This window comes from Heptranchias perlo, chromosome 38 (assembly GCF_035084215.1).
Source record: "Heptranchias perlo isolate sHepPer1 chromosome 38, sHepPer1.hap1, whole genome shotgun sequence".
In the NCBI taxonomy this organism is placed as follows: Eukaryota; Metazoa; Chordata; class Chondrichthyes; order Hexanchiformes; family Hexanchidae; genus Heptranchias; species Heptranchias perlo.
Genome location: NC_090362.1, coordinates 2,160,473 through 2,182,961, shown reverse-complemented (window position 1 = coordinate 2,182,961; position 22,489 = coordinate 2,160,473). Strand labels below are relative to the sequence as shown.

The 22,489-nt window shown below is 46.5% G+C and overlaps 1 protein-coding gene across 1 annotated transcript in view; it reads left to right on the top strand.

Annotated features, from left to right (window-relative positions):
• LOC137304657 (nuclear receptor ROR-alpha A) overlaps positions 1 to 22,489 on the top strand; it is a 197,655-nt gene that overhangs the window by 138,071 nt on the left and 37,095 nt on the right. Inside the window, exons 5-9 of the mRNA XM_067973302.1 lie at positions 6,737 to 6,858; positions 6,947 to 7,079; positions 15,031 to 15,138; positions 17,955 to 18,065; positions 21,056 to 21,168. Of these exons, the coding sequence (XP_067829403.1) occupies positions 6,737 to 6,858; positions 6,947 to 7,079; positions 15,031 to 15,138; positions 17,955 to 18,065; positions 21,056 to 21,168 (587 nt within the window). The remainder of the gene's footprint in view (positions 1 to 6,736; positions 6,859 to 6,946; positions 7,080 to 15,030; positions 15,139 to 17,954; positions 18,066 to 21,055; positions 21,169 to 22,489) is intronic.

Genomic DNA, 22,489 nt, shown 5'->3' with positions numbered 1-22,489 from the left:
AATTATTGAAAGCAAGGGTGAGGTTACTTTTGTTCCAAATCTCAATTTAGAATTTCTTCATCGTTCCTGCACGCAAAATGTTTCACCAAGTGTGCTAGCTAACTTGAGATGAAATTACTTGTGTGGATTTTATGATGGAGCACATCTTGGTGAGGGAATGGTTTTGGTGAGGGAATGGTTTTGGTGAAGGAATGGCCTTGGTGAGGGAATGGTTTTGGTGAGGGAATGGTTTTGGTGAGGGAATGGTTTTGGTGAGGGAATGGCCTTGGTGAGGGAATGGTTTTGGTGAGGGAATGGTTTTGGTGAGGGAATGGTTTTGGTGAGGGAATGGTTTTGGTGAAGGAATGGTTTTCATCTCATTCCCTACCTTCACTGGCTACTGTTTAATATTTAAAATGGAATGCTGGGACGTGATGTATACAGCAATGATCATTGCTGTAATATACCGATGAGTATATTGTGCTGGGGTTTTTCGCTTCACAGGTCCTGACATGTCCTCGGAGGTCTGGAGAATCTACATCCTCAGCCTGTAGTTTTCTGACCAAATGGTGGCAAATTGCCAGATGGAGCTGAAGCAGAAAATCTCGGCACACAACTCCACGGCACGGTTCTATATTCAATGAGTTGCTAGAATTAGAAAAATCAATCATAAAGTGCTGGAAAAGGAGGTGAAGGAACAGAGAGACCTGGGGGTGCACATACACAAATCTTTGAAGGTGGCAGGACAAGTTGAGAAGGCTGTTAAAAAAGCATATGGGTTCCTGGGCTTTATTAATAGAGGACAAAAGCAAAGAAGTTATGCTAAACCTTTAGAAAACACTGGTTCAGCCTCAGTTGGAGTATTGTGTTCAATTCTGGGCACCACACTTTAGGAAGAATGTCAAGGCCTTGGAGAGGGTGCAGAAGAGATTTACTAGAATGGTGCCAGGGATGAGGGACTTCAGTTATGTGGAGAGACTGGAGAAGCTGGGATTGTTCTCCTTGGAACAGAGAAGTTTGAGAGGAGATTTAATAGAGGTGTTCAAAATCATGAAGGGTTTTTGATTGATAGAGAGAAACTGTTTTCACTGGCAGGAGGGTCGGTAACCAGAGGTTAGATAAGATAATTGGTTAAGATAATTGGCAAAAAAGCCAGGGGGAGATGAGGAAACATTTTATTACGCGGGAGTTGTAGTGATCTGGAATGCACTGCCTGAAAGGGCGGTGGAAGCAGATTCAATAGTAACTTTCAAAAGGGAATTGGATAAATATTTGAAAAGGAAACATTTGCAGGGCTATGGGGAAAGAGCAGGGGAATGGGACTAATTGGATAGCTCTTTCAAAGAGTGGGCACAGGCACGATGGGCCGAATGGCCTCCTTCTGTGCTGTATGATACTATGAAATCCACAGCAAGTCTGTCAGTATCTGCAATGAGAAAAGATGGGGTAATAATTCGGGTCTGGACTCTTCATCAGAACATTTGGTTGAATTACAAGCACATCACAATGTTAACATCAGGACGGGATTTCTTCAACCAGGCTTAGACTTTGAAAGTAATGAGAGTGATCTTCAGAGATGTCTGATACCTCCACAATTTGCAAAGTGGTCTCATTATCAGAACCCACTGTTTACTGGAGGGAACTGAAATATTACTGAAATAATATGAGCTTGGACTGGAACTAAAGCTCCCTCCGAGCCCAGACTAAGATGATAACTGTGACGATGTAGATCATGGCCTTTCAGAGGTAGATCTTCCTTCAGGTAGAAGAACATTTAATAATAGTGAATACAAAAAGCAAGGTGAGACATGCCCATTGTCCCCGTCCCCCCCATCAGTTAAACATTACCACCTCTTCCAATTGGTAATGAATATTAAAAAATTGCCTTGGTTCGGTGAAGTAAAGCAGACCTGTAGCCCATTGAATGAGCAGTGCCATGTCACAGATCGGCGGTACAGGGCTAAATCTCCTTGTGCCAACATCAGAGCAGCATTGACAGGGACCTGGCAGTAACACAGCAGCTCATTTTAACCTAATCCACCCGACGGGAAACAGACAGTTTCGGGTGAGCCATTGGTTTTACACCTGCCTGATTGTATTCCTCACGGGGCAGGGTGTAAAATCAGGGAGGGGGGAGGTGTAATATTGGGGGGTATAATACCGGGGGATGGTGTAATGCCCAGGGGTGCAATATCGGGGGTTGTAGTATCGGGGGTTGTAATATTCGGTGGTGTAATATCAGGGGGGTGTAATATCGGGGGGTGTAATATGGGTGGGATGTAATATCGGTGGTGTAATATCGGGGTGGTGTAATATCAGAGCATGCTATATTGGAGAGTGAAATATCAGGGATTGTAATATGGGGCGAGGTGTAATATTGGGGATGCAATATGGTGGGTGTAATATTGGGGCTGTAATATTGGGCGGGATGTAATATCAGGCGGGTTGTCATTTCGGCAGTGTAATGTGGGAGGTTGTAATATCGGGGTGGAATATTGGAGGGTTGTAATATCGGGTGGGGTGTAATATCGGGCAGGGTGTAATATCGATGGGTCAATATCAGGGGTGTAATATCGGGGGGTGTAATATCTGGAGGGTGTAATATCGGGGGGTGTAATATCGGGGGGTGCAATATCAGGGGTGTAATATCGGGGGGTGTAATATCGGGGGGTGTAATATCGGGGGGTGCAATATCGGGGGGTGTAATATCTGGAGGGTGTAATATCGGGGGGTGTAATATCAATGGGGGGTCAATATCGGGGGTGTAATATCGGGGGTGCAATATCGGGGGGTGCAATATCTGGAGGGTGTAATATCGGGGGGGGTGTAATATCGGGGGGGCGGGGTGTAATATCAGGAAGTGTGAAGCTGGTGCCCTGTCCGATCCCATCAGTTTCCCGCTGACCCCCTCAAATCCTGAACTGTAGATGGGCAGCCAGGGAGGGCAAGCAGATGAAGAAAGAGGAACAGAACCCTCACTCCGACAGGGAGGGTTACATCTCTCTGTCAGCAGTCACGTGTTCACATTCAAGCTTTACTGCACCTCATCCAACAACAGGGCCACAAAATATCCACTGCTCCACAATCTGAAGACGGAGGGAGGAGAATTTCCATTGGGTTCTCATGAGCTCCCACTGTAACTTCGAGGATAACACTGGAGAAATTATATAAAGAGCAGTTTCTGTTCTTTCTCCGAGGTGGAGATCCCAAGTGGAAATTTCACACAAGCATCTGCTAATGTACTGGCCCCTGTTACACTGGCCCTTGTCATACTGGACCTCGATACACTGCCCCCTGCTACACTGCTCACTGTTACACTGCCCCCTATTTCACTGGTTCCATTATGCTACCCCCTGTTACACTGCCCCCAATTACACTGCCCCCAATTACACTGGCCCGTTACCCGGCCCCTCTTACACTGGTCCCTATTACAATGGTCTCTTTTGTACTTCTCTTTACTCTGGCCTTTGTTTCACAGGCCCCTGTTACGCTGCCCCCATTTAAACGGCCCCCTGTTACACTGCACCCTGTTACACAGGCCTCTGCTACACTGGCCCCTTTTACACTGCCCCCTGTTACACTGCCCCCTGATACACTGGCCCCTGTTATGTTGCCTACTGCTACATTGCCCCCTGTTACACAGCCCCCTTTTACACAGCCCCCCTGTTACAATGCCACCTGTTACACTGCCCCCTGGTCCATTGCCCCTTTGACACACTGGCCCCTGTTACGCTGGCCCCTGTCACACTGCCCCATCTTACACTGGCCCCTGTTACACTGCACCATCTTATACTGCCCCGTTACACTGGTTTCTCTTGCACTGCACCATGTAACATTGCCGTCTGTTACACAGCCCCCTTTTAAACGGCCCCTTGTTACACTGCACACTGGCCTCGGTTACACAGGCCTCCGTTACACTGGCCTCTGTTGCACTGGCCTCTGTTGCACTGGCCTCTGTTGCACTGGCCCTCTGTTGCACTGGCCCCCTGTTATGCTGGGCCCCTGTTAGGGTGGCCTCTGTTACACTGGCCCCTTCTCTTCTGGTCCCTGTTACGCTGCCCCCTGATACACAGCCCCCTTTTATACTAGCCCCTGTTACACTGGTCCCTGTTACACTGTCCCCTGCTATACAGTCCCCTGTTATGTTGCCCCCTGCTACACTGCCCCCTGTTACACAGCCCCCTTTTACACGGACCTCTGTTACACTGCCCCTTTTTACATTGCCCCCTGTTACATTGGTCCCTCTTACACTGCCTCCTGTTACATTGCCCCCTGTTACAATGCCCCCTGATATACTGGCCTCTATTATGTTGCCTCCTGCTACACTGCCCACTGTTACACAGCCCCCTTTTACACGGCCCCCGTTACACTGCCCCCTGTTACAATACCCCCGTTACACTGGCCCTTGTCACACTGCCCCATTTTACACTGGCTCCTGTTACACTGCACCATCTTATACTGCCCCCTGTTACACTGGTTTCTCTTGCACTGCACCCTGTAACATTGCCGTCTGTTACACTGCCTCCTGTTACACTACCCCCTGTTACACTTCCCCTTTTTGCACTGCCCCCTTTTACACAGCTCCCTTTTACACAGCCCACTGTTACACTGTCCCCTGTTACACTGCCCCCTTTTACACAGCCCGCTTTTACTCAGCCCTGTGTTACACTGGCCTTTGTTACACTGCTCCCTGTTACGCTGCCCCCTGTTACACTGCCCCCTGTTCCTCTGCCCCCTTGTTATCGGCCTTTGTTACAGATCCCCCTGTTAGACAGCCCTCTTTTATACTGTCCCCTGTTACACTGCCCCCTTTTACACGGGTCCCTGTTACACTGCCCCCTATTACACTGGTCTCTGTTTCACTGGACTCTATTACACTGGTCCCCTATTACACTGGCCTGTTGCACTGCCCCCTGTTACACTGCCCCTTTTTACATTGGCCCTTGTTACATTGGTCCCTCTTACACTGCCTCCTGTTACACTGCCCTTCGTCGCACTGGCCCCCTGTTACACTGCCCTGTCTTACACAGGTCCTTGTTACAATGCCCCTTGTTACAATGCCCCCAGTTACACTGGTCCCTGTTACACTGCCCCGTCTTACACTGCCCCCAGTTACACTTGTCTCTCTTGCACTGCTCCCTGTAACATTGCTGTCTGTTACACTAGCCCCTGTTACTATAGCCCCTGTTACACTACCCCTTTTACATTGGCCCCTGTTGAACTGGCCAGTATTACAGTGTGCCCTGTTACCCTACCCCCTGTTATGCTACCCCCTGTTACACTGCCCCCTTTTACACAGCCCCATTTTACACAGCCCTCTGTTACACTGCCCCCTGTTACACTGGGCCCCGTTACGCTGCCCCCAGTTACACTGGGCCCCGTTACACTGCCCCCAGTTACACTGGGCCCCGTTACGCTGCCCCCAGTTACACTGGGCCCGGTTACGCTGCCCCCAGTTACACTGGGCCCCGTTACGCTGCCCCCTGTTACACTGGGCCCCGTTACGCTGCCCCCTGTTACACTGATCCCTGTTACGCTGCCCCTTATAAACAACCCCCTGTTACACTGGTCCCTGTCACACTGACCTCTGTTACACTGACCTCTGTTACACTGGCCCCCTGTTACACTGACTCCTGTTACACTGACCTCTGTTCCACTGGCCCCCTGTTACACAGCCCCCAATGTACTGACCTCTTTTACACTGGCTCCTTTTATACTGCCCCCTGTTACACTGCCCCCTGTTACACTGCCCCCTGTTACGCTACCCCCTTTTAAACAGACCCCTGTTACCCAGTCCCTGTTACACTGGCCTCTTTTACACTGGCCCACTGTTACGCTGGCTCCCTGTCACACTGGCCCCTTTTACACTGCCCCCTGTTACACAGCCCTCTTTTATACTGCCCCCTGTTACGCTGCCTCCTCTTACACTGGCTCCTGTTACACTGGTCCCTGTTACACTGGTCTCTGTTACACTGGCCTCTGTTAAACTGGCTACACTGCCTCCTGCTACACTGGCCCCTATTACGCTGCCTTCTGCTACACTGCCCCCGTTACACTGGCCCCTGTTACGCTGCCTTCTGCTACTCTGTCCCCTGTTACACAACCCCCTTTTACACTGCCCCCTCTTACACTGCCCCCTCTTACATTATCCCGGTTACACTGCCCTCGGTCCACTGCCCTTTGCCACACAGACCCCCTGTTACACTGTCCCCTGTTACACTGGACCCTCTTACACTGCCATCTGTTGCACTGCCCCCTGTCACACTGCCCCCTGTCACACTAGTCTCTGTTACACTGCCCTCTGTACACTGTCCCCGGTTACACATGGGGGGAGAGCAGGGCAGTGAGATTAGTATTGGATTGATACAGGGCTTTGGGAGAGTGGGAACCAGCACAGAGATGATGGGCCAATTGGCCTCCTTCCGTCCTGTAATGTTGTATGGTTCTATCCTCACTGTAACACAGTGACCAAGATTATATACAGCACTCCTGGTGTAGTTGTAAAAGTGCCTCATTATCAACTGGAGTTTGTGCTCCATGCCACTGGTAATATATCCCGGATGTGGTTAGCTTTCCTTACTGTTATCACACACAGCACTGTTGGTCTCAGTGGGACCCTCCCTAGACTGGGACTGTCCTGTGTTTAAAGACTCTGGAATATTTTTTTAAAACTTTGTTAGAATTGTTGACCATTTAGTTCTGTGACCATTGGCTTTTTTTATGACGCTCCCTAATTTGCCAAATGTTTCCCCTCTAGAACACCTTGCCCAGAACGTTTGCAAGTCACACATTGAGACCTGCCAGTACTTACGGGAAGAACTGCAGCAGATAACATGGCAAACCTACGTACAAGAGGAAGTCGAGAGTTACCAGAATAAGGTAGGGAATCGAGTCCGCCCAGATCAATAGGTGTAACGTCACTTTCTGAATCAAACGTGGACGTTAACACAATAATCCTCTTGTGCAGCCCAGGGAGGTGATGTGGCAGTTGTGTGCAATCAAAATAACAGAAGCAATTCAGTACGTGGTGGAGTTCGCCAAGCGCATTGATGGATTCATGGAACTGTGTCAAAACGATCAGATTGTACTTCTGAAAGCAGGTACTCTCCTTACCAAGTCACTCCTTGATCTTACAGGTTTTACAGCCTGGGGCTGCTTTCTCTAGAAAAGAGAAGGCTGAGGGGTGACCTGTTAGAGGTCTTTAAGATAATGAAAGGGTTTGATAGGGTACACGTAGAAAAAATGTTTCCACTTGTGGGGGAGACCAAAACTAGGGGCCATAAATATAAGATAGTCACGAATAAATCCAATAGGGAATTCAGGAGAAACTTCTTTACCCAGAGAGTGGTGAGAATGTGGAACTCACTACCACAAGGAGTGCTTGAGGTGAATAGCACAGATGGATTTAAGGGCAAGCTGGATAAACACATGAGGGAGAAAGGAACAGAAGGAGATGCTGATAGGGTGAGATGAAGAGGGGTGGGTGGAGGCTTCTGTGGAGCATAAATACCGGCATAGACCAGCTGGGCCGAATGGCCTGTTTCTGTGCTGTAAATTCTATGTAAAGGTACTCACTGACTGACAACTGGGAACTTTTTTTATTATTTTCTCTAGAAAAGGGAAGACTGAGGGGTGACCTGATAGAGATTAAGATAATGAAAGGTCTAACAATGGAAAGGCAGTATTTATTGTCCATCCCTAGTCACCCTGAGGGCATTAATAGTCCATCACATTGTTTGGGACTGACTCCACTAGTGGTGGAGGGAGTGGATGTTTGAGGTTGTAGATGGGCTGCCGATCAAACGGACTGCTTGTTCCTAGATGGTGTCAAGCTTCTTGAGTGTTGTTGCAGCTAGACCCAGAGAGTTCCTGAAATTGGGCAGCCCTGACTTAAAATGGGAGAATGTCTCTGTAGGACTAGCTCCCTTATCAACCCTCCCATACTTTCAGTTTCTGTGTCCTATGATTCCCAGCTGGTCAAGAAGCCAAGGGCTTGACCTGCGACCCTCTCCCAGCACTCTGTGCCCAGGAATTGGCCAATAGGGCTGCCAGTTAAACCAGTTACCCTGCGCCAGCTGAGGGTTCCCTACAATACCCACCGCTGGCTGGGCTGAATGGAGCCATCCCAACATAATGGGTGTGAATGTCCACAGGGACATCTAGACTACTCCCATTGTCTCAAGTTGGAGAAGAATGCACTTTACCAGCCAGTTGTTTAGATCTAATCCCTATCCCCAGCAGGTGACTGCTCTGTGGTTGTAAATTAATTTAAGTTAACATGAATTACACCAAACAACCCCTGGGTTAAATAGCCAGAAATCCTGAAATATGAAAGGTCCATTCACCCGTCCTTGCCCATACCCCTCCCTTTCAAAAGCTGTTCCAGATTCTGCTTCCCCTACTGTTCCTGGTCAGGCAGTCCACATCCTAAAGAACCTCTGTGTAAAAAAAATCTCCCAACTTCTCCCTTCGTTCTTTTGGTGATGATTTAAATTTATTCCCTTTAGTTACTGATTCACCAACTAGTGCAAATTGGTTTTCCTGATTTACTGTATCAAAACTGCTCATAATTTTGAACACCTCTATCAGATCTCCTCTGAACCTTCCAATGATCAGTTTCTCTAGTCTCTCCGCATAACTAAAGCATCTTATCCCTTATATCATCTTAGTGAATCTCCTCTGCACCTTCTCCATGGCCTCGACATTCTTCTTAAAGGAAGGCGTCCAAAACTGGACACATTAGTGACTTGTATAAGTTTAGAATTATTCCTTTTCTTTTGTACTCCATGCCCCAATTTATAAAACTTAGCATCCCATAATAATTTTTTTTACAGCGTTATCAACTTGTCCTACCATTTTTAAAGATTTGGGTACCTGAATCCCAAGTCTCTCTGCTCCTTTACTCTTTTTAAAGTTTTAGCATTTAGTGTATATTTCCTTTCATCCCAAAATATGTGACCTCACATTTCTCCACATTAAATCTCACCTGACACCCATCTGCCCAATTAACTAATCTGTCTCTGTCCTCCTGAAGTCTCTTACAGTCCTTCACAGTTAATCACACCCCCTATTTTTATGTTGTATATAAATTCTGATATGCTACCCCATATACCTATTCCTACACATATCATTTATATTTATTGAGAATAGTAATGGTCCCAACACTGATCCCTCCAGTCTGAAAAACATTCAATAGCTACTCTCTGCCTCTGTCAACTTCCTACCCATGCTATCTCAATTTTATCAACAAGCCTTCCATGCAGCACCTTATCAAATGCCTTTTGAAAATACTTATCCACTGCATTTTCTATATCGATACACGCTGTTATTTCCTCAAAGAATTCTGTTAAATTTGTCAGCCACAACTGGCCTTTCACAAATTTGTATGGCTGTCCTTAATTATCCGGTTTATTCCTTTCTCCCTTTTGGAACAGGAATGTTACAGTGAAAACCCTCCAGTTCTCTAAGGATATTTGAAAGATTGTGGCCAGAGTCTCTCTGAATTCCCTCACCATTCTAGAATGCAGCCGTCATCACCCAATGCCTTTTTCACTTTCTGTTCTATCTATTTTTTCAGATATTGACTGGCTAATGAGAGTAAGGAACATAAAGTAATTAATATCAATAGAGAAAAAGTAGTTGAGAAACTAATGGGACTAAAAACCGATAAATCCCCTGGACCTGATGGCCGACATCCGAGGGTTTTAAAAGAGGTGGCTACAGATATAGTGGATACATTGGTTGTGATCTTCCAGAATTCCCTAGATTCTAGAACAGTCCCAGTGGATTGAAAGGTAGCAAATGTAACCCCGCTATTCAAGAAAGGAGGGAGAGAGAAAACAGGGAACTATAGGCCAGTTAGCCTGACATCAGTTGTCAGGAAATGCTGGAATCTATTCTTAAGGACGTGGTAACAGGGCACTTAGAAAATGATAATATGATTAGGCAGAGTCAACATAGTTTTATGAAAGGGAAATCATGTTTGACAAATCTATTAGAGATTTTTTGAGGATATAACTAGCAGGGTAGATAAAGGAGAACCAGTGGATGCCGTATATTTGGATTTGCAAAAGGCATTTGATAAGGTGCCACACAAAAGGCTGTTATGCAAGATAAGGGCTTGTGGGCTTGGGGTAATATATTAGCATGGATAGAGGATTGGTTAACAGCAGAAAACAGAAAGTAGGAATAAACAGGTCATTTTCAGGTTGGCAGGCTGTGATTAGTGGAGTATCGCAAGGATCGGTGCTTGGGCCTCAGCTATTTACAATCTATATTAATGACTTAGATGAAAGGACCAAGTGTAATGTATCCAAGTTGTCATCAAGATTGCACATGGAATAAAGGGGGCGGCAGCAGCAACATGGATACAGAATTGGCTAAGTGTCAGGAAACAGAGAGTAGTGGTGAACGGTTGTTTTTCGGACTGGAGGGAGGTGTACAGTGGTGTTCCCCAGGGGTCGGTGCTGGGACCACTGCTTTTCTTGATATATATTAATGACTTGGACTTGGGTGTACAGGGCACAATTTCAAAATTTGCAGATGACACAAAACTTGGAAGGGTAGTAAACAGTGAGGAGGATAGTGATAGACTTCAAGAGGATATAGACAGGCTGGTGGCATGGGCGGACACGTGGCAGATGAAATTTAATTCAGAAAAATGTGAGGTGATGCATTTCAGTAGGAAAAATGTGGAGAGGCAATATAAACTGGAGGGTACAATTCTAAAAGGGGTAAAGGAACAGAGAGATCTGGGGGTAGGTTGAGAAAGTGGTTAAAAAAGCATACAGGATCCTGGGCTTAATAAATAGAGGCATAGAGTACAAAAGTATGGAAGTCATGATGAACCTTTATAAAACATTGGTTCGGCCACAACTGGAGTATTGTGTCCAGTTCTGGGCACCGCACTTTAGGAAAGATGTGAAGGCCTTAGAGAGGGTGCAGAAGAGATTTACTAGAATGATTCCAGGGATGAGAGACTTTAGTTAACGTGGATAGACTGGAGAAGCTGGGGTTGTTCTCCTTGGAACAGAGACAGTTGCGAGGAGATTTGATAGAGGTATTCAAAATCATGAAAGGTCTAAACAGAGTAGATAGAGAGAAACTGTTCCCATTGGCAGAAGGTCAGATACCAGAGGGCATAGATTTAAGGTGATTGGCAAAAGAACTAAAGGTGATATGAGGAAAATCTTTTTTACCCAACGAGTGGTTAGGATCTGGAATGCACTGCCCGAGGGGGTGACGGAGGCAGATTCAATCATGGCCTTCAAAAGGGAACTGGATAAGTCCTTGAAAGGAAAAGAATTGCAGGGCTAGGGAAATAGGGCGGGGGAGTGGAACTAGCTGGTTTGCTCTTGCATAGAGCCAGCGCGGACTCAATGGGCCGAATGGACTCCTTCTGTGCTGTAACCTTTCTATGATTCTATAGGTTTGCTGACGATACAAAGCTAGATGGGAAAGTAAGCTGTGAGGAGGACACAAAGAGTCTGCAAAGGGATATAGACAGGTTAACTGAGTGGGCAAGAAGGTGGCAGATGGAGTATAATGTGGGGAAATGTGGGGTTATTCACTTTTGTAGGAAGGATAGAAAAACAAAATATTTTTTAAATGATGAGAAACAATAAATGTTGGTGTCCAGAGAGACTTGCATGTCCTCAAAAAGTTAGCATGCAGGTACAGCAGGCAAATGGCATATTGGCCTTTATTGCAAGCGGGCTGGAGTACAAGAGTAAGGAAGTCTCACTACAATTGTACAGGACTCTGGTGAGACCACACCTGGATTACTGTGTACAGATTTGGTCTCCTTATCTAAGGAAGGATATACTTGCCTTAGAGGCGGTGCAACAAAGGTTCACTAGATTAATTCCTGGGATGAGAGGGTTGTCCTATGAGGAGAGATTGAGGAGAATGGGCCTACACTCTCTGGAATTTAGAAGAATGAGAGGTGATCTCATTGAAACATATAAGATTCTTAGAGGGCTTGACAGGGTAAATGCTGAGAGGTTGTTTCCCCTGGCTGGAGAGTTTAGAACTAGGGAGCATAGTCGCAGGATTTGGGGTCAGCAATTTAGAACTGAGATGAGGAGGAATTTCTTCATTTCGAGGGTTGTGAATCTTTGGAATTCTCTACCCCAGAGGGCTGTGGATGCTGAGTCATTGAGTATATTCATGGCTGAGATCAATAGATTTTTGGACACTAGTGAAGTCAAGGGATATGGGGATCGGGCAGGAAAGTGGAGTTGAGGTCGAAGATCAGCCATGATCTGGTTGAATGGCTGAGCAGGCTCAAGTGGCCCTTAGGCCTGCTCCTGCTCGTATTTCTTATGTTCTCATGTTTTCCATCTCCTCCTCTGCTACCCTTTCTTTCACTCGAACACACTCTCCTGTGAAGATCAGCGAATGTTGTCATTCAGCCTCTCTGCCGTTCCATCATCCTGAGTGAGAGTTACCCTTGCCCTTTCTTTAAGTATTCTTTCACTTTTTATCTGTTTAAAAAGACCTTTACTATTTCCTTTGTTCCCTGTCAGTCTTTCTTCATAACCCCTCTTAACCTTTCTGATCTGTTTTGCTTCCTTGCTATATTTCTTTTACTCTGCTTGATCTCCTGTTGTGTTATTGTGCCTGGATGTGTCATTTGCCTCTTCCTTAAATTTCATGTTAATTTTACTTTCTCTACCTGTCCAAGAGACTGGAGGATTGCAAATGTTACACCCCTGTTCTAAAAAAGGGAGAGGGATAAACCCAGCAATTACAGGCCAGTCAGACTAACATCGGTGGTGGGGAAACTTTGAGAGACAATAAACCGGGACAGAATTACTTGGCACTTGGAAAAGTATAGGCTAATAAATGAAAGTCAGCACAGATTTGTTAAAGGAAATTCATGTTTGACTAACTTGATTGAGTTCTTTGATGAAGTAGCGGAAAGTGTGGGGCAGTTGATGTTGTGGTAATGGACTTTCAAAAGGCATTTGATAAAGTACCACATAATAGACATGTTAGCAAAATTAAAGTGCTTGGGATTAAAGGGACAGTGACAACGTGGATACAAAATTGGCTAAGGGACAGAAAGCAGAGAGCTGTGGTGAACGGTTGCTTTTCAGACTGGAGGGAATTATACAGTGGTGTTCCCCAGGGGTCAGTATTAGGACCACTGCTCTTTTTATTATATATTAATGACCTGGACTCGGGTATACAGGGTATAATTTCAAAGTTTGCAGAAGACATGAAACTCGGAAATGTAGTAAACAATGAAGAGGATAGTAACAGACTTCAGGAGGACAGACAGACTGGGGAAATGGGCAGACACATGGCAGATGAAATTTAATGCAGAGAAGTGTGAAGCGATGCATTGTGGTAGGAAGAATACAAACCAAATGGTACAATTTTAAAGGGGGTGCAGGAACAGAGAGACCCGGGGGTGCACATACACAAATCTTTGAAGGTGGCAGGACAGGTTGAGAAGGCTGTTAAACAAGCATATGGGATCCTGGGCTTTATTAATAGAGACATAGAGTACAAAAGCAAGGAAGTTATGGTAAACCTTTATAAAACACTGGTTAGGCCTCAGCTGGAGTATTGTGTTCAATTCTGGGCACCACACTTTAGGAAACCTTAGAGAGGGTGCAGAAGAGATTTATTAGAATGGTTCCAGGGATGAGGGACTTCAGTTATGTGAGAGACTGGAGAAGCTGGGGTTGTTCTCCTTAGAACAGAGAAGGTTAAAAGGAGATTTGATAGAGGTGTTCAAAATCATGAACGGTTTTGATGGACTAAGTAAGGAGAAACTGTTTCCAGTGGCAGAAGGGTCGGTAACCAGAGGACACAGATTTAAGGTGATCAGCAAAAGAGCCAGAGCTGACATGAGGAAACATTTTTTTACGCAGCAAGTTGTACTGATCTGGAATGTGCTGCCTGAAAGGGCGGTGGAAGCAGATTCAATAGTAACTTTCAAAAGTAAACAATTTTACAACACCAAGTTATAGTCCAGCAATTTTATTTTAAATTCACAAGCTTTCGGAGACTTCCTCCTTCCTCAGGTAAAGGGAATTGGATAAATACTTGAAAGGAAAAGATTTACAGGGCTATGGGGAAAGAGCAGGGGAATGGGACTAATTGGATAACTCTTTCAAAGAGCCAGCACAGGCACGATGGGCCGAATGGTCTCCTCTGTGCTGTACCTCCTATGATACTATGAAATCCAGCTTTTGTTGCACCACCTTTACTTCCTGTGGGAATATTTCTGACCTTTACCCTATTCATTTCCTGCTGGGCCAGATATCTTGTTTGCAAACTGTCTTATCTCCTAATTTTTCTTTCAAGTCTATCTGGGTTACTTCATTTTTATCTCATTGAAATGTGTCTTTTTTTACTTTAATTACCTTCATCTTTGATTTATAACTACAGGAGATTGGTACTCTTCTCTTTGGCGACAAAAAATCATTTGATATTTTAACTATTTTATTCTCTTTAGTTTCACTGCCACGTATCTTTTAGAATTCTAATTTCCTTTGATTTCCCTCCTTCCCCCCTTCATGATCTATCACATCCTTGCAATTGTTCAGCTCTGAAGTGCCTGGTGGGGTGTGGTGGGTTGTTGGAATTTGGTACATTGCGGATGCTAATGGCAATGTCACTACTTGTTTAGCCAGCAGTAAGCACCTTGCTGGAGTACAAGAAAGTCTCCTTCACTATTACCCTTGCCTACTCCCACCTGGTCCCCATGAGCAATGGAGATTTTTCTCCACTATTAAGTGGAATGCCTAATTCCCCAGTAAGGAATTGGGAAAATTCTTCACAAGCATGGCTGGTAGGTAGGAGCAGCAAACAGTTTTGGGAGTTTAACCCATCACTGCCACGGACCTGTGACACGCATCTCTCAAACTCTGTGCTGTGTATAAAAGATTGTTGTGCAGAAGTTGCTGTATCTCTACTTCCCTGTTATAGTGTGTGTGTAACGCAGACCTCTGACACTTCCCAGAAGCTGTGGTATATTTTTACAGAAATGTTGCTGATGCCAATTCTGAGTTGTTAACTTTCTCTCCACGTTCTCAGGTTCTTTAGAAGTTGTGTTTGTCCGAATGTGTCGTGCCTTTGACCCACAGAACAATACGGTTTATTTTGATGGGAAGTATGCTGGGCCAGATATCTTCAAATCATTAGGTAAAGTAAGACCATCTCTTACTCGTCTAGAATAATAAAGTACACTGGAGCGAGTCATGTAATATCCTGATCCAGTTTCTGTGCGTATAACTGTGCTGCGGTTGGATTGCACAAGTCACATGGACTAGTTCTGACATTCAGTGTTACTTGTTATTCGAATATGGTTTTGTCTGGAATTTAGCCTTGGGAGATCCCAGTATTGAGATTACACAGCCACATCTCCAATCCCACGAGGAGGCAGGGATCAGCAGACAGCATGGAACCTCCTTCTCCTCCCCACCCCGGGAACACCCAATCCCCAACCCCTCCACCCTGGGTAGACACCCTCCCCACCACGGGTACACGTACTTCCCATCCCGGGTACACGCACGCCCCACCCCGGGTACACACACTCCCCACCCCGGATACACACACTCCCCTACCCTGGGTGAATGCTTTTCTCAGTTCCTTACCTCAGGCCGGTGTCTCCAGTGCTGAGATGTCCCCAGTAATCAATCGCTGTGTAACTTTCACCCTTCACTCTGCAGCATACCATAAGCACCATAAGTGAACGACATAAGGACTGTCACAATGTGAAAACTCTGTTAATATAAACCCAGGCCATCAGTCTCAAGGGAGCGTCTATATGTTTAAGAGTATTATGGTGTAACCTTGCAGGAGAGAGGCCACAGTGAGAGCTTGCAAGAACCAATGAATTCTTCTCTCTGACAGTTATGGGTTGAAATGAAAAATTAGTATAACCAGTTGAAAAGCAGTTTCTACTGGATACAAGTCACATCACAAAGTTAACCCCACAATTCAAAGCAGGCATGGAAATTAAACTCTCAGATAAAATATTAAGCCTGGGTAACAGGCTCCATTTTAGCAGTTCCAATGAATTTTTAATTTTAAGGTTTGTGTATGATTCAAGTTAAGAATTTCCATGTTTGTAACTATCTAGTTAACCAGATTTTTTTTTTATTCATTCATGGGATGTGGGCGTCGCTGGTGAGGCCGGCATTTATTGCCCATCCCTAATTGCCCTTGAGAAGGTGGTGGTGAGCCGCCTTCTTGAACCGCTGCAGTCCTTGTGGTGAAGGTTCTCCCACAGTGCTGTTAGGAAGGGAGTTCCAGGATTTTGATCCAGCGACGATGAAGGAACGGCGATATATTTCCAAGTCGGGATGGTGTGTGACTTGGAGGGGAACGTGCAGGTGGTGTTGTTCCCATATGCCTGCTGCCCTTGTCCTTCTAGGTGGTAGAGGTCGCGGGTTTGGGAGGTGCTGTCGAAGAAGCCTTGGCGAGTTGCTGCAGTGCATCCTGTAGATGCTACACACTGCAGCCACGGCGCACCGGTGGTGAAGGGAGTGAATGTTTAGGGTGGTGGATGGGGTGCCAATCAAGCGGGCTGCTTTGTCCTGGATGGCGTCGAGCTTCTTGAGTGTTGTTGGAGCTGCACTCATCCAGGCAAGTGGAAAGTATTCCATCACACTCCTGACTTGTGCCTTGTAGATGGTGGAAAGGCTTTGGGGAGTCAGGAGGTGAGTCACTTGCCACAGAATACCCAGCCTCTGACCTGCTTTTGTAGCCACAGTATTTATATGGCTGGTCCAGTTAAGTTTCTGGTCAATGGTGACCCCCAGGATGTTGATGGTGGGGGATTCGGCGATGGTAATGCCATTGAATGTCAAGGGGAGGTGGTTAGACTCTTTCTTGTTGGAGATGGTCATTGCCTGGAACTTGTCTGGTGCGAATGTTACTTGCCACTTATCAGCCCAAGCCTGGATGTTGTCCAGGTCTTGCTGCATGCGGGCACGGACTGCTTCATTATCTGAGGGGTGGGAATGGAACTGAACACTGTGCAATCATCAGCAAACATCCCCATTTCTGATTTTATGATGGAGGGAAGGTCATTGATGAAGCAGCTGAAGATGGTTGGGCCTCGGACACTGCCCTGAGGAACTCCTGCAGCAATGTCCTGGGGCTGAGATGATTAGCCTCCAACAACCACTACCATCTTTCTTTGTGCTAGGTATGACTCCAGCCACTGGAGAGTTTTCTCCCTGATTCCCATTGACTTCAATTTTACAAGGGCTCCTTGGTGCCACACTTGGTCAAATGCTGCCTTGATGTCAAGGGCAGTCACTCTCACCTCACCTCTGGAATTCAGCTCTTTTGTCCATGTTTGGACTAAGGCTGTAATGAGGTCTGGAGCCGAGTAGTCCTGGTGGAACCCAAACTGAGCATCGGTGAGCAGGTTATTGGTGAATTAGTGCCGCTTGACAGCACTGTCGACGACACCTTCCATCACTTTGCTGATGATTGAGAGTAGACTGATGGGGCGGTAATTGATTGCAATCCAACTGACTGCTTGGCAAGTATGTCTCAATAGTTAAAGCTACAACTCAACTAGTCCAAATACCGAGTGCGGGAGCAGGGTTCCCTCATAACGTTCTCCAAGTTATACACTGAATGCTTTGTTAGATTAATGCTACACTCTGATTTGGAGGTACAGCTCATTAAGCCATGCTATTGTATTACAAATCAGTTATAACAATTTCTTGGACCTATAAATATCATGAATGTAAAATGTTTGATTAAAAAACCATAGTGTGGTTTCAAGCAGGGCTTCCCTCCCCTGGTTCAGCCTCCAGATCTTTGAATATTATTCTATTCATGAGTTATGAATTGTATTATGGATTATAAGTTTGGATCGTGCTAGAGTTCAAACATTTACATCAATCTACAAAAGTACCACTAAGCTGGTCTGTTCAGGACAAAAGGTGATTTGCCGAGAGTGTCCATTTAAATTGTTCTTCCATCCCTTCTCCTGGCAGGTTGTGACGACTTGATCAACTCCATCTTTGAATTTGGTAAAAGCTTGTGTTCACTACACTTAGTGGAAGACGAGATTGCCTTGTTTTCTGCGTATGTGCTGATCTCTGCAGGTGAGCTCCTCACTGAACTAATTCTCTCTCTTTCCTATGACTTTTCTCTATTAATTTCAGCTAGTTTACTCTCCATAGTTCACCCTCTTACAGACTGTCTTTGCCAAACATGATACGGTAATTTTTTCCCAGGGAGGATGGCCGATCAGAGACTCTGGTGAGGTCACACAGCCATTTCACAGCAATCCAATTTTCTGGTCATTCATTTCAATCACTGGACAATCAGCAGCACTGCAATTCAGGTGCATTGGCCTCCGAGTCCGATCCTCTGAGCAGCGCTCCCATTGAGTGCAACTGTACACCGGGAACACTCACCTAGAACATAGACCTGTGCATCTTAACCAAAAGGGCAGGCACGTGGCTCAGTGTCACCCTTGAACCACCTGCTCTCTTTTTCCTGTTTCTCCATTTGATGCCTCTCCCAGAGAGCACACCTGAGATAGCCACTTGTCAACATCTGTCTCTGTGGTGCCTTGTACTTTGACACAAGCCTTGACTGTTTTTAAGCTCTTTCTATGAAAGAAAGAAAAAAAAAAGAATGAATCAATCAATCAATCAATTACTTGCATTTATATAAGGCCTTTCATGACTTCAGGACATCCCAAAGCGCTTTATAACCAATGAAGTACTTTTGAAGTGCAGTCACTGTTCTAATGTAGGAAACGTGGCAGCCAACTTGCACACAGCAAGTTCCCACAAACTGGACAGACCACCCCTACTCTCCTTCGAATAGTGGCCATGGGATCTTTTAAGTCCACCTGAGAGGGCAGACGGTTTAACGTCTCATCCAAAATCGGATTGGTGATAAGACCATTAAAGTGACCCAACCTGGCGGGATTGGCTCGGGATCACAATCATTTTTAAAGATTTTTGGTAATTTGCAAGTGCCTCTGGTGTCTTGCCAAGATAATAATGGGGCAAGCCATGCACTACTTCTAGAGACATTTCTGGGGCGTGGGGGGGTTTAACCTACTCCAGTGTCTAATGTTGTGAGCTGGCATTAATTGAGTGAGTGCTGAGCAAAGCTTGATTATTACCTAAAGGAGGAATCGTTTAGTAAACTCTGCAACTGCACATAGCAAGAAACAAATAAGTGACACACGTAGTGCATGAATGGTGTTGAAATAGCCAAGGATAAAACTGAAAGAGACCTAGGAATCCTAGTAAGCTCAATACTTAACATAACCAACCAATACACAGCCGCAATCAATGAGGCCAATAGAATGTTGAACTACCAAAACTGTAGAATACAAGTCAGAGGAAATTGTGATCAAATCGTACAGCGTTCTGGTCCAACCGCACCTCGAGTACTGGGTCCAGTTCTGGTCACCAAGACACAAGGGAGATGTTCAAGCACTGAAGGCAGTGTAGAGAAGAGTCTTGTGGGGCTGCAATGTCAGGCCCGTACCAGCTCCTCACATCATGCCTGCAGCCATGGAACAATACCTGGAGGCCACGCTGAGTGAAAGTGGAAGTGACCACTGCACTTAACACCACCCAGGTACCAACAGGAGACACCACTTGAGTCACCACTCACTGCAATAGGAGATCCCCTCTTCACGTCAGCACACACCAAGTTCAGCAGCAGCAGCTGGAGGGACAGATCCAATATATCAGTCATGTAGCGTTCCCCAAGTATAAGGCCCCATTGAATGCACTCACCGCCGCATTCATGCATCTTAGACTGCCCTCTCTTTCTTCAACAGGAAGGGTTGCTGCTTCCCCAGCATCTGTAAGGTATGAGACCACTGACCAAAAGCGAGACAATTTAATGCTCATTGTTCAGGGAGCACTCACCTTGAGGCATTTATCACAGTACAGCGTCGGCCTGCGTGCCCAGCGGGTGGCACTGATCCTGATTCTATGGCTGTCTCTAGAGCAGACAGAGCCTTTTGCTTTGTGACATGGGCCAGCTGGGTGTAGAATCCCGGGTACGGGCTGGGTGTAGAATCCCGGGTATGGGCTGGGTGTAGAATCCCGGGTACGGGCTGGGTGTAGAATCCCGGGTACGGGCTGGGTGTAGAATCCCGGGTACGGGCTGGGTGTAGAATCCCGGGTATGGGCTGGGTGTAGAATCCCGGGTACGGGCTGGGTGTAGAATCCCGGGTACAGGCTGGGTGTAGAATCCCGGGTACGGGCTGGGTGTAGAATCCCGGGGACGGGCTGGGTGTAGAATCCCGGGGACGGGCTGGGTGTAGAATCCCGGGTACGGGCTGGGTGTAGAATCCCGGGTACGGGCTGGGTGTAGAATCCCGGGTACGGGCTGGGTGTAGAATCCCGGGTACGGGCTGGGTGTAGAATCCCGGGTACGGGCTGGGTGTAGAATCCCGGGTACGGGCTGGGTGTAGAATCCCGGGTACGGGCTGGGTGTAGAATCCCGGGTACGGGCTGGGTGTAGAATCCCGGGTACGGGCCGGGTGTAGAATCCCGGGTACGGGCTGGGTGTAGAATCCCGGGTACGGGCTGGGTGTAGAATCCCGGGTACGGGCTGGGTGTAGAATCTCGGGTACGGGCTGGGTGTAGAATCCCGGGTACGGGCTGGGTGTAGAATCCCGGGTACGGGCTGGGTGTAGAATCCCGGGTACGGGCTGGGTGTAGAATCCCGGGTACGGGCTGGGTGTAGAATCCCGGGTACGGGCTGGGTGTAGAATCCCGGGTACGGGCTGGGTGTAGAATCCCGGGTACGGGCTGGGTGTAGAATCCCGGGTACGGGCTGGGTGTAGAATCCCGGGTACGGGCTGGGTGTAGAATCCCGGGTACGGGCTGGGTGTAGAATCCCGGGTACGGGCTGGGTGTAGAATCCCGGGTATGGGCTGAGAGGCAAGGAACAGAAGGGAATCTCCACTGACTGGTACTGCTGCTGCTGCTGGCTGTCTGAACGGTCAGCGGCCTTGCAGTAAACCAGCCGCTGAGTGAAGGCGATCAAATTAACATGTGAGAAGCTGTTGTATCGATTCCTGTGTTCATTCTGTTATTGTTTCTCCTCCTAGATCGTCTGTGGCTTCAGGAGAAAGTAAAAGTTGAGAAACTTCAACAGAAAATCCAACTGACGCTTCAACATATTTTGCAGAAGCATCACAGAGAGGATGGCATTCTGACGAAGGTAATCCAGGAGGGGTGGGTTTTATATTCAGAGCTTTGCTCACTGGAGTCCTCTGCATCACAACTTAAAACCTGCAATTTTTTTCCCTTCAAGTATTTATCCAATTCCCTTTTGAAAGTTACTATTGAATCTGCTTCCACCGCCCTTTCGGGCACTGCATTCCAGATCATTACAAATCACTGCGTAAAAAAAATTTACTCATCTTCCCCTGGCTTTTTTGCCAATTTTCTTAAATCAGTGACCTCTGGTTCCCGCCCTTCCTGCCAGTGGAAACAGTTTCTCCATAACTACTCTATCAAAACCCCTCAATATATACGTACTTATGTGGGTGAAAGATAACAAATAGGTCTAGGTCCTATTGGGGGGTAAGTGATAGATTGATATGTCAGTTTTTGGCCAATTAATAAGGTTGCACGGTGGACACAGCTGGCTCAAGCTTCGGTGTGATTTTTATACATTAAACTAAAAGTGTTAGAGTTCGTCTCCAGACCTGGACAGAAACTTCATCCACGGAACTCCAGGGTTTAAAGCTTCACTGTTTTATCCTGCCTGTTAAGGTTATGACAAAGGGTATCTACACGATAAACCAGCTTAATCCTCTATCTAATGATAGCTAATGAGGGGGCTGATGGTAAGTCGTATCACAGGTTAAATATCTTTAGTTCCTACACTACACACTACCAGGACTTTTCAGAAGTGATCACAGGGAAATATCCCATAAACAGTAACTGCTGGCTCATCAAAAGGGAAAGCATTTAATGAGTGGCAACAGAGAGCTGAAGAACAAAAGACAACGGGTAATCCTTATTAAAGTAGGGTTTTATTTAGTCTGCCAGACGTCTGACTTGTACAGAAACCCATCCCCATTTGTAGGAGTCTCCAAACCAAACTACTGAGAAATCCTCTCCTCAAGAATTGCCCCTGTGCTGATCCAGCAGGCACACTCCCTCTTCAAAGGCACACACCCACGTACCTAAGTCCAGAGAGCTCAGGTCCACTCTGGGAGAGGCAAGGGTTTGAGTCTTCAATGACTTCTGGAGTTTAACCAGTTAAAACCATGTAGGGTAACGGATTACATCCCATTGCATCTACTGTCAAGATCACTCACTGTTTGCCGATTTATCTGAGCAGGAAGAATCCGAGTCCCAAATGACAGGTTTCAGCCTCCGTGGTTCAATCAGTCCAGCACTGGAGTAACTGAAGACCCAGGCTGCTTCAGGGGCAGACGGTCGACAGTCTCACTCACAGCTGATAAATGGCGATAGCTGGCCTATAATTAGAATTTAAATGTCATAGTATCATAGTAGGTACAGCAGAGGAG